The sequence below is a fragment of the Hermetia illucens genome, chromosome 4, assembly GCF_905115235.1.
Source record: "Hermetia illucens chromosome 4, iHerIll2.2.curated.20191125, whole genome shotgun sequence".
NCBI classification, from domain to species: Eukaryota; Metazoa; Arthropoda; class Insecta; order Diptera; family Stratiomyidae; genus Hermetia; species Hermetia illucens.
In genome coordinates, this window is record NC_051852.1 from 145,479,929 (window position 1) to 145,491,045 (window position 11,117).

General features: G+C 46.2%; 1 protein-coding gene across 1 annotated transcript in view; it reads left to right on the plus strand.

The window, feature by feature from the left end:
* The window catches only part of LOC119654706 (glutathione S-transferase 1-like), a 28,193-nt gene extending 17,650 nt beyond the window's left edge, over window positions 1-10,543 (plus strand). Inside the window, exons 2-3 of the mRNA XM_038060225.1 lie at window positions 9,741-10,091; window positions 10,166-10,543. Coding sequence (XP_037916153.1) covers window positions 9,741-10,091; window positions 10,166-10,486 — 672 coding nt within the window. The 3' untranslated portion in view covers window positions 10,487-10,543. The remainder of the gene's footprint in view (window positions 1-9,740; window positions 10,092-10,165) is intronic.
* Window positions 10,544-11,117: the final 574 nt, after the last annotated feature.

Here is an 11,117-nt window from a genome sequence, read left to right on the forward strand (position 1 = left end):
ACACCGTGCACAAGAAGGGATACGATTTGACAAGTGCTAGTTATATCGATTAGTATTCAACAAACGAATGCGAAATTCCGAAATTGAAGAATGTCCCAGATTCTGTTTTAAAGCCAGGAGACATAGTCAACGTAATAGGAATCGACCTGACTCTGCAGAGTAGCGCAACCGATATAGAATGGCAAAGAAAGAACTGCAAGTAGTTATTTCGAGAAGTAAAACTTAACGCTTTAAGAGGTTATGCAAGAAAAGGAACTGCGACCCATGGAGAAGTACGAACAAGGCAGTCATGGCATCGATCAAGAGAAAACGCTCACCACTGACCACCAACCATCATTTGCTATTGGATATCATTAGTGATCTTTTCCCACAAGTTTCAAGTGCCCCTTCACAAGGAGCTGTATCGTAAGGGCCTTGCTCAAGTGCAGAGGCGAGGAGCTTTGCGAATGGCGTTTGCCTATCGCACTGTCTCCGAACCGGCCGTAATGGTGATCGCCGGAGTGATCCCCGTTACCCTCTTTGACAAGGAGCGCAAAGCTATCTACCGCAGTAAGGGCGAAAACTTAAGAGAGGTGGTTGCCGTGAAGAACGTCAACGCACCCTTACCGAGTGGCAACTCTCTTGGCAAAATGAACCAAGGGGCAGATGGACTGTGCGGCTCATCGACAATTCAGACCCTTGGCTGAACCGAACGCACGGTGTAATTGATCACTTCCTTACCCAACTTCTAAGCGGGCATGGAGATTTTCAGTCTTACCTGCACAAAATTGGGAACGCGCGAACTCCTGATTGTGTCCATGAAAAAAGTGCCTGCACGATGGAATAGGTTGGTCGATGAGCATTCAGTTTTTTGGTAAAAAGTTTATACACGAAACTCAATGGTTGCCACTGACTAGCTCCGGTCAGCAGGATGATTTTCGCCTGTTGCTTTCAGGGCGGAGTCCCCATTTTACTCTCTTATTTTCCGCAGATCTAAGGGTTGTCCCATTTTGGTCTCTTACAGAATATCTTGTAGGTATTCTTCGGCCGTCAGAATATCGGAAGGAGCCGTTTGCCGCTTCGAAGAAAATGTACTGGTAATCAATGTCCAAGAAACCTGCGAGTACACTCCATCGCGATGCTCACATTACACTTGGGTTCTTAGCAAGAAAAATTGCGAACTCTTGGCCGCGTTCGAGGAAACAATCTTCCGCCGAAGAATTGTTGGCCCACTACATGAGGATGAGCGATACCATGACCGTCCGGTTGTGGATAAAATCCAGTGCAATAGGTGACTTAATCCGTATGAATGAGGATGATCCAGCCCGGAAAGTCTATAAAGGCAATGTCTATGGTAGAAAAAAAGACGAGGCAGACCCTGCCTAAGATGGAGCGATGGCGTAGGCCAGGACGGCAGACAGTTTATGGGGATATCGATTTGGTGAACCTCGGTGCAAAACCGGGATGTCTGGAGTTCCTTATTAAGGCAGGCCTAGACCGGATACCGGTTGTTGCGTCGTTGATGATGACGATGATACGTATTTCAGGCACCAGTTGTATCCTACCTCAGTACACAACCAACTAAAGTTCATAAGGTTAACTCAGGAAATAGGGTTTTGGATAAGGGTCAATGATATTGCGCGCTTTCTCATTTATCACCTCTCTCAGTTTCCATTGTATACTGACTGTGTCGTAGTTTGGAGTGTCGCATCTAGCTTTCTTCTCTTCCCGCATTCCCTAACCACATACACTTTACCCATGTGATGCTCTGCCCTTCCTTTATGATGTGCCATGCTATCATCGATTTCAGAGCTGCGTTCTTCGTGAAAGTTTCCGCTTTTCTCGCGTGCTCCCTCGTGTACCGAAACCAGCCTTTTTGTCCTTTATAGCTCTTCTAACAATCTGGACACGTTACTTTATTATATTATATTTCGCTGGATTCATGTTTAATTCGTCTTTGGGGGATCCTAGCGTAGTTTCGATTCGGTGCATCCCACTTGATATTATTGTTCTTTTAAATTTCGACGAAGCCGCGGAGGGTGTGACCCCTTTTCTTCTGTACACTTTCATGTTGCTGAAGAAGGATGTCAGCGCCCGCACTTCTTGGATTTTCGTCGCTCTTCACTCCGGTGTCAATGATGTATTCCTTTGCCTTTATAAATCTGTCTGCACTGGGGGATATCGAGAGCAATCTGTGGATCATTGGATGGGTAATGAAGAAAAGGGATTAAGACGCGTGAATGTTGGAGAAATTCCGGGCCGGAGAATATTTTGAATTAAGGAAAGAGCCTTGGCAATGAAAAGGCTAGTAGGAGTATTGAAAACATGCCCCTACACCATCGAGAATCCAACCAAACTAAGAATACGCAACCATGTACTGCCAAAGAAAGGATCTACCTAAGATCCACAAACCTGTCAACGAATTCCGGGAAATTAACACATCACTCAACAGGTCTCTGGTCTGACCAAAAAAAAGATTTTTTTTTAGAAATTTGACTCTATTCACCAACATACTCTCCTTCAAAAGTGATATATTGCGGTCAGTCTTCTTCATCTAACTTTTAGATACTTTTTTTGTATAACAATTTATCTTTGCTCTCAAAAAAGGCCTCAGTTTCGGCAGTTGCTTCCTTATCTGGGTGAAATTTCTTTCTCTGGAGCATCTTTTTGAAATAATCGTTGAGGGCCAGACCTCGAGAGTAGGGTGGGTTTAGAAGCATCGATCATCGACTTGGAACAAAGTGAATCGTCCTAGTAAAACAGCCTTTTTAAGGTTTTGTGTAAAACAAAACCTTTTAAAATCGGTTTACTGACCGTCTGTCTATCTGTCACACGCACACGGAAACTGTAGCAGCGATTGACACCAAATTTGGTGGGAAGGAACTCAAATGTGAACGCTCACGCATACATTGAATTACGTCATTCTAGGTCAAACTGAAGGGGGTGAGGGGTCTCCATATATGCAAAAGAGAGGTACAAATTTTTTTAACCTAATATAGTCATGTTGGGTATCAAATGAAAGGTACTTTCCGATCCCGTCTTAGTACATTTGGATGTCGCTCTTAGTTTTGACATCTGTTGAAAAGATAGAGAGTGCGGGGGGTCGAAAGTGACCATTTCTTTCACGGACCCATTCTCAGAAACTAACCAACCAAAAAATCTGAAAAAAATCAGGAGGCTGCCACTATATGGCGCCAAGGCTCCGAAATACCCCTCATACCGATATCTGTTCAAATGAAGTTAATAATGGTATATTACTACAGTTTTTAGTAATTGACTGCAAAACCCCCCTTAAATTTATTCTAGAATCATGAAACTTTGCGACAATAAATGCTATAAGATAGAGCACATCTTACCAAGTTTGGTGGAAATCGCACCATTACTAACAAAGTTATAATAGGTCAAAGTTGTCGCTTCTGTGCAGATCCAAGACTTTGAATGTTAGTATCACGCGAAAGTGGGTATCCTCACATAATTTATGCATGTATTACGTGTTAGGTTCTAATAGGACAAATGTCCACTCAAATATTTTTATATAAGAAATATCCAAAACCTCCATACCCTCCACGAGGTAACTGGGACGGTTGAGCGGTCGCTGCAGTACAAGCAGTATACCCTTGCTGCCTTCTTGGATATAGAAGGAGCTTTCAACAACGTCAGTACCAACGCCATCAAGGAAGCCTTGACCGGTATTGGATTGGAGGGGTATCTCACGCATTGGATTATATCCATGCTGAGTACCAGGATAATCCAGTCCGATCTGGGAGACTTGACCAGAGCTGTGAACAGAGGCGCGTCCCAGGGTGATGCCATCTCACCGGTGCTCTGGTTAATACTAATGCACAAAATTTTACGTACATTGGACAGCAGCGGGGTGAAGATGGTGCCGTATGCCGACGACTTGGTGATATTAGTATCAGCGATGTTTCTGTTCAAGTTCAGGTGGTCAAAGGGTAGTATAGGTCCCAGGGCGAAACGTGGATTGGTACCCACGATGGAGCATAAAACCTGGGAAATGCCTGCTGAACCAACACCAACAGCTCTACTACCAAACCCTATCTCCACCTCCACGTGGTGACCGCTGGGAGCTCTTTCTTAACGAAAAGCTGCAGACGGAGAAGGATGAAGGCGAGTCTCCCGCGCCTAAAAACGGGACAAATTGTACCAACTGGTCCTCCAGGTTGGGGGTTGGGTAGGGCTACACGGAAAACAACTCGTCACGAAGCCACAACAGGAGCCTCGGACAGGACGGATTTTAAAACGACGGACCCGGCAACGAACACGGAATAAAGATTTGCGCATTTTCTCATGGATCGTGCGCTCCCTGTACAGAGATGAAGCTGACCAGCAGCTAGCCGATACCCTGTCCCAATATAGGGCTGATATAACAGCATTGCAAGAGGTGCGATGGACAGGGACCGGTTTCCTGGAGAAGAGCCACTACACCATATATTATAGCGGTCATCCAGTAAACCATGTGCTCGGAGTAGGTTTCTTAGGCAGCCAAAAAATGAAACCTGCTGTTATCGGCTTTGAAAACATAAGCGAACGGCTATGCACTCTGCGTTTGTGAGGCAAGTTTAGAAATATAAGCCTCATAAACGTTCACGCCCCTACAGAGGAGACTGCAGAGTCGGAGAAGGATACCTTCTACGAGGCAGTAGAACGAACCCTCGAAGCCTGTCCCAGATATGATATCAAAATCATACTTGGGGATTTTAACAGCCAAGGAAGGAGCCCGTATTCAGGCGATACGTTGGCTCCCATAGCTTACACGAAAAAACAAATGATAACGGACTGCGGATTATTCAATTAGCAGGGTCACACGAAATGGTTGTTGGAAGTACCTGGTTTGCGCGGAAAGCATACGTGGGCCTCTCCAGACGGGACCACTTTCAACCAAATTGACCACGTGTTGATCGAACGCCGCCACCTCTCAGCCTTGATGAATGTCAGAACATAATGGGGGGCCAATATAGACTCGGATCACTATCTCGTTGGCATGGTGCTCCGAGCTCGAATAACAATACCACCTAGAATCCCCTCTGACAATCAGGTGAGAGTGAACACTGAAGCCATCCACAACACAACCCTCCGCGACACCTATAAGAGGGAAATGGATGCCGCAATAACCGCAGTCAACAGAGGACCTGGAGATGAAGCATCAACAAATGATCTTCACAATCACCTGAAGAACGTTATCATGGATACGACCACAAACATACTTGGCCCCAGCCGCAAAAGGAGTCGGAACGGCTGGTTTGACGATGAATGTAAGCTAGCAACGGAACGGAAGAATGCCGCATACCGAGTAATGTTGCATTCTCAAAGAACGCGGGCACGCGCAGACACTTATCACGAACTCCGACGAGTGGAGAAGCGACTTCACAGACGGAAAAAGGAAGCCTGGGAGAACCAACAAGTCTATGAACTAGACAAGTACAGGGAGCAACCGCACCAGGCGCGGAAGTTTTACAAACAGGTCAGCAGGATGAAGCCTTATACACCTCGATGCTCATCCTGCCGAGACAAAGAGGGAAATCTGATTTCCGACAGAATGGGCATATTAGAGCGATGAGTACTTTGATGAGCTACTGAACAACCAGAACATCAGCGAATTGGAGGTCCCGCCAACTGAAGACGGCGAACAAATACTGCCACCACCAAGTTTAGGAGAAACAGTCCGCGCAATTCATCGGCTAAAAATTCATAAGTCGCCAGAAGCCGATGGAATTACAGCCGAATTGGTTAAATATGGAGGCGATCAGTTAGACCAAGTGGTTCATCAACTTGTGCTCAAGGTATGGGACAGCGAATCAATGCCTGACGATTGGCAACGAGGCATTATCTGTCTCATACATAAAAAGGGAGATATCACACAGTGCAGCAATTATAGAGGTATCACGTTGCTGAGTACCATCTGTAAGATATTCTCCACTATGTTACTAAGCCGGATAGCCCCATACGCCCAGAACATCATTGGCCCATACCAAAGAGGCTTCACTCCAGGCAAATCAGCAACAGATCAGATTTTCTCTCTTCGGCAAGCGATGGAAAAACTGTTGGAATATGGACAACAGTTGCACCATCTGTTCATCGACTTTAAAGCCGCCTATGATAGCATAGCCAGGGTAAAACTGTACACGGCTTAATAAGACTGACTAGGCTGACCCTGTCCAATGTGCGAGGCCAGATAAAAGCAGCAGGATCACTCTCAAGACCATTCGACATCAACAACGGTCTACGACAAGGGGATGCCCTATCATGCGTCCTCTTTAACCTGGCCCTCGAGAAAGTGATCCGTGATGCCGAGGTAAATGCAAGAGGTACGATCCTCTTCAAGTCCACCCAACTATTGGCCTATGCTGACGATATCGACATCATGGGAAGAACGACCCGAGATGTACAAACTGCCTTCATCCAAATCGAGCAGGCGGCGATTGGCGCGAGATCTTGGGCTGCACATCAATGAAGGCAAGACAAAATATATGGTGGCAACGTCAGCACCGAAGACGAATCAATCAACAACATCAAACCGCACTGGTCAAACACAAACACGAAGAAGAATAAGGATAGGAGAATACAACTTTGAGACCGTTGACAATTTCTCCTATCTAGGGTCAAAAATCACAACCGATAACAACTACGATGATGAAATCCGCGCACGGTTGTTGTCAGCCAACAGAGCCTATTTCAGCTTACAAAGACTGTTCCGCTCGAAACGTCTCACCATAGGGTCAAAGCTCTTACTGTACACGACTATGATCTTGCCAGTCCTCATGTATTCCTCGGAAACTTGGGTTCTTAGCAAGAAAAATTGCGAACTCTTGGCCGCGTTCGAGAGAAGAATCCTCCGAAGAATTTTTGGCCCCCTACATGAGGATGGACGATTCCGTAGCCTACACAATGACGAAATCTATGAGCGATACCATGACCGTCCGGTTGTGGATAAAATCCGGCTCAATAGGTTACGGTGGGCGGATCACTTAATCCGTATGGATGAGGATGATCCCGCCCGGAAAGTCTATAAGGGCAATATCTATGGTAGAAAAAGAAGACGAGGCAGACCCTGCCTAAGATGGAGTGATGGCGTGGGTCAGGACGCCAGACAGCTTTTAGGGATATCGAATTGGTGGACCTCGGCGCAAAACCGGGATGTCTGGAGTTCCTTATTAAGGCAGGGCTAGACCGGATACCGGTTGTTGCGCCGTTGATGATGATGATGATGTTTCTGTTCATTATGAGCGACATCATGGAAGGAGCGTTGCGAAAGGTATGCCTGTGGGCCGCAAGATGCGGACTCAGCATAAACTCAACCAAAACGCAACTGATGCTATTCACCACCAAGCCAAGGATACCTGAATTCCATCTACCACGGCTGAATGAATAAAGATTGGTTCTTTCCTCTAATGTAAAGTATCTGGGTGTAATTCTGGATCCTAAGCTAAATTGGAGGTTGAACATAGAACTGAGGGTTAAGAAGGCCTGTATAACCTTCTATGCCTGTAAGAGAACCTTTGCAAAGAAATGGGGTCTCCGGCCGAGGATGGTTCTCTGGATGTACATCGATGTAGTGGGTCGGATCCTAACGTACCGCTCTATTGTATGGTGGCAGGCTTTGAAGAAGAAATACAATAGAACGAAGCTTAATAGGATTCAAAGAACCGCGTATGCAGGTGCTATGGGGGCTCTGCATTCCTGCCCGGCAGATGCTCTCAATGTACTCCTGCATCTCCTCCCCTAGACCTCCACATCAAATATGTTGCAGCGTGCAGTGCCGTCAAACTACGTGAGTCCGGATGCTGGGCAGCGAAGTCCTACGGCCACAGCAACATCCTAGATGAAATACCTCGAGAAATCTGGACATCCCCCACGGATTATGTCACACGCAAGCTGAACTTCACGAGAAACTTCACGAGACCTTCCAACCAGGGCAAAGTGGAAGACCGGCGGCGTGTCGCAAGACTATAACACGGTATTCTTTACGGACGGATCAAAAATGGCCTATGGAGTCGGCGCGGGGGTTTTCTCGAATGCACACGGTATATCCAAGTCGTATGGTTTCCCAGGTTTCACCAGTGTATTCTAGGCGGAAGTACTGGCAATATTGGAAGTCTGTCGATGGCTGGAGCGTGATTCGAGCCCCAAGCGTAACATAGCCATTCTGACCGACAGCCAAGCGGCCATCAAGGCCTTGTACTCAACGACGACATCTTCCCGGATGGTGGGGCAGTGCAGAGACGCGCTCAACCATCTGGGCGGCACGCTCAAGGTCACTCTCCTCTGGGTTCCCGGGCATGGGAACATAGAGGGGAATGAGCGGACTGACGGATTGGCCAGGCAAGGCTCTGCTCTTGGCAGTCCCTTGGCGAATACAGTCGGCGTTCCGCTGGCGGCTGTCGGGGGTCGAGTCTACTCGCACTACCTAGCAGCCGCGGGCCTGAGATGGCGAAGGCTTACAAGCTGTGCCAAGTCAAGGAGAATTTGGCCCGCTTATAACATAGCCCGATCACGAGAGCTCCTGTGCCAGACGCGAGCAAATGCATTCAAGATTACGGCGGTCTGCACGGGACACTGGCCCATAGGGGACATGCCGCTAGGCTCGGCTTACCCTACAACTCGCATTGCCGAAGCTGCGGAAAAGGAAGGGAAAGCCTCATGCACTTTCTCTGCGATTGCCCAGCTCTGGGTCGAGTCAGGCTGCGAACACTGGGTAAACCATTCTTTGGGGACCTCAGCGAGATTTCTAGCTGCAGGGTCGGAGAGCTGCTTTCCTTCGTGAATGCTACGGGCTGGCTCTGAAGATCCGAGCCGGCTGGACTCTGCTTCCCTGCTCCCATAACAACAGTCACGGTCTTAGGAGTTTGTGGCATCAAAACGGTGCACCAAAGTGCTAATTGAGCTCCTCGGATGCGGCCACTGATACCTACTTACCTACCTACCTACACAAAACCGTTTATATCTGAAGCGTTCAGCTTCCGGTTTCCCGACTTGTTTCTTTTGCATGTGAGGCGGTTTTTCGATCGACTCAATCCATCCATGTAATATTCGTGTTATCCGCTAGTGTTGATTTTTATTTTGCAATACCGATATTTCGGGAACCACTTGTTCCCTTCACTTATTCCCGAAATATCGGTGTAGTGAACAAGAAAAACAATTTTTATTATTTGAAATAATTTAATCGCTAGAAATACGGTGGAATTACACTCAGATTTACCAAGTGTATTGGAAATGCAGTTGCATAACGTAACGTTGCGCATCGCCCTGTTGCGTAATTTGTTTGACCCCTATAACAAAGACGAAATGTGTAGCGTAGCATACCCCGGACAAAAGGAAATTGTCCATTATGTTGGCCAGGAAAGCAAATTGAACTGATTTAAATAAGATAGATTGTCATATATCTTTCGATGAACCCGTGCAGGACATTAACAATAAGTGCCTCATCGTCGATGAACTTAATCGCACTTAGCCACGATTCTCAATCTCGTAACATTCGATGAAGTTTTAGCCCTCATGGATGAGGCGATGATCCCCGCGGAACTGTATTGTACAACTCCTGCAATTTCTGTAAAGTGGTTTCTTCCATTTATTTAGAAATTCTTTCCCCAAATTTTGTTAATGAGGTATCTATCATCCCCTCAAATGATACCATCTCTGAAACACTATATTTATGTGTTATATATGCATATATATGCATTCAAATAATCAAGATGACGACTTTTGGAAAATATCTAAAAAACGTTAAAATCGCGGTATCTAAAATGGGGAAGCCAATTTTGTACGGTATGGAGATCAGCACGGTGGTTCGAAGTGTCCTTATGGTGGCTAAGGCTATAGATCTCGATATTGAGTACCGAGAAATTGATCTTTTCGCCGGGGATCACTTGAAGGAAGAGTACTTGAAAATGAACCCACAGCACACCATTCCTACATTGGATGACAATGGGGAATACCTTTGGGAAAGCCACGCAATTGCTCCGTACCTCGTTGAAAAATACGCAAAGGACGACAGCCTCTTCCCCAAGAACGATATCCGCAAACGTGCAAGAATCAATCAGTGTTTGCATTTCGATAATGGTGTCTTGTACGAGCGTTGTATCCTCAATATTGTAGTGAGTACTATAAGTGTTTCCGCGATCTGAGATCGCAATAAATCTGATCATGACAAATTATAAACTTTTTGCAGATGCCAGTTTATACGGAAAACAAATTAACTATTTCGCCGGAAACTATTGATAATGTTAATAAAGCGTACGAGCATATGGAGAAGTTTTTGGAGAAGGATTTGTATTTGGTACGTGGCTCTCTGACGATAGCAGATCTAGCCTGTGGTGCCAGTATCTCCGCTTTGTTCGAGTTTGTCCCGGCTGATCCAGCGAAATATCCGAAACTACATGCGTGGTTCGAGCGAATCAAGGCTTTGCCGTACTACAAGGAAGCAAATGAGAAGGGCAATATTGCGTACATCAAAAAGGTTCGAGATGTGATGGCCAAAGGAAAGCAGTAGGATCGTGAAATGGTTTCAACTTGAGCATGCAAGGACAAACGTTGAATAATTACTAAATATAAAAAGTTTGTGGAGTGAGGATCACTTTCAATTGCTAATTCACGTTAATAAAATTGCAGTTCTTCAATACGCTTGAAGTAGGCGAAACTATAATCATCATCATCAACGGCGCGACAACCAGTATCCGGTCTAGGCCTGCATTAATAAGGAACTCCAGACATCCCGGTTTTGTGCCGAGGTCCACCAATTCGATATCCCTAAAAGCTGCCTGGCGCCCTGACCTACACCATCGCTCCATCTCAAACAGGGTCTGCTCCGTCTTCTTTTTCTACAATAGACATAGCCCTTTTGGACTTTCCGGAATGGATCATCCTCATCCATACGAATTAAGTGACCAGCCCACCGTAACCTATTGAGCCGGATTTTATCCACTACCTGACGGTCATGGTATTACTCATAGATTTCGTCGTTATGTAGACTACGGAATCGTCCATCCTCATCTAAGTGGCCAAAAATTCTTCGGAGAAATGCATGAGGACTGGCAAGATCATTGTCTTGTACAGTAAGATCTCGCGCCAATCGCATGCTCAATCTGGATGAAGGCAGTTTGTACCTCTCGGGTCGTTCTTCC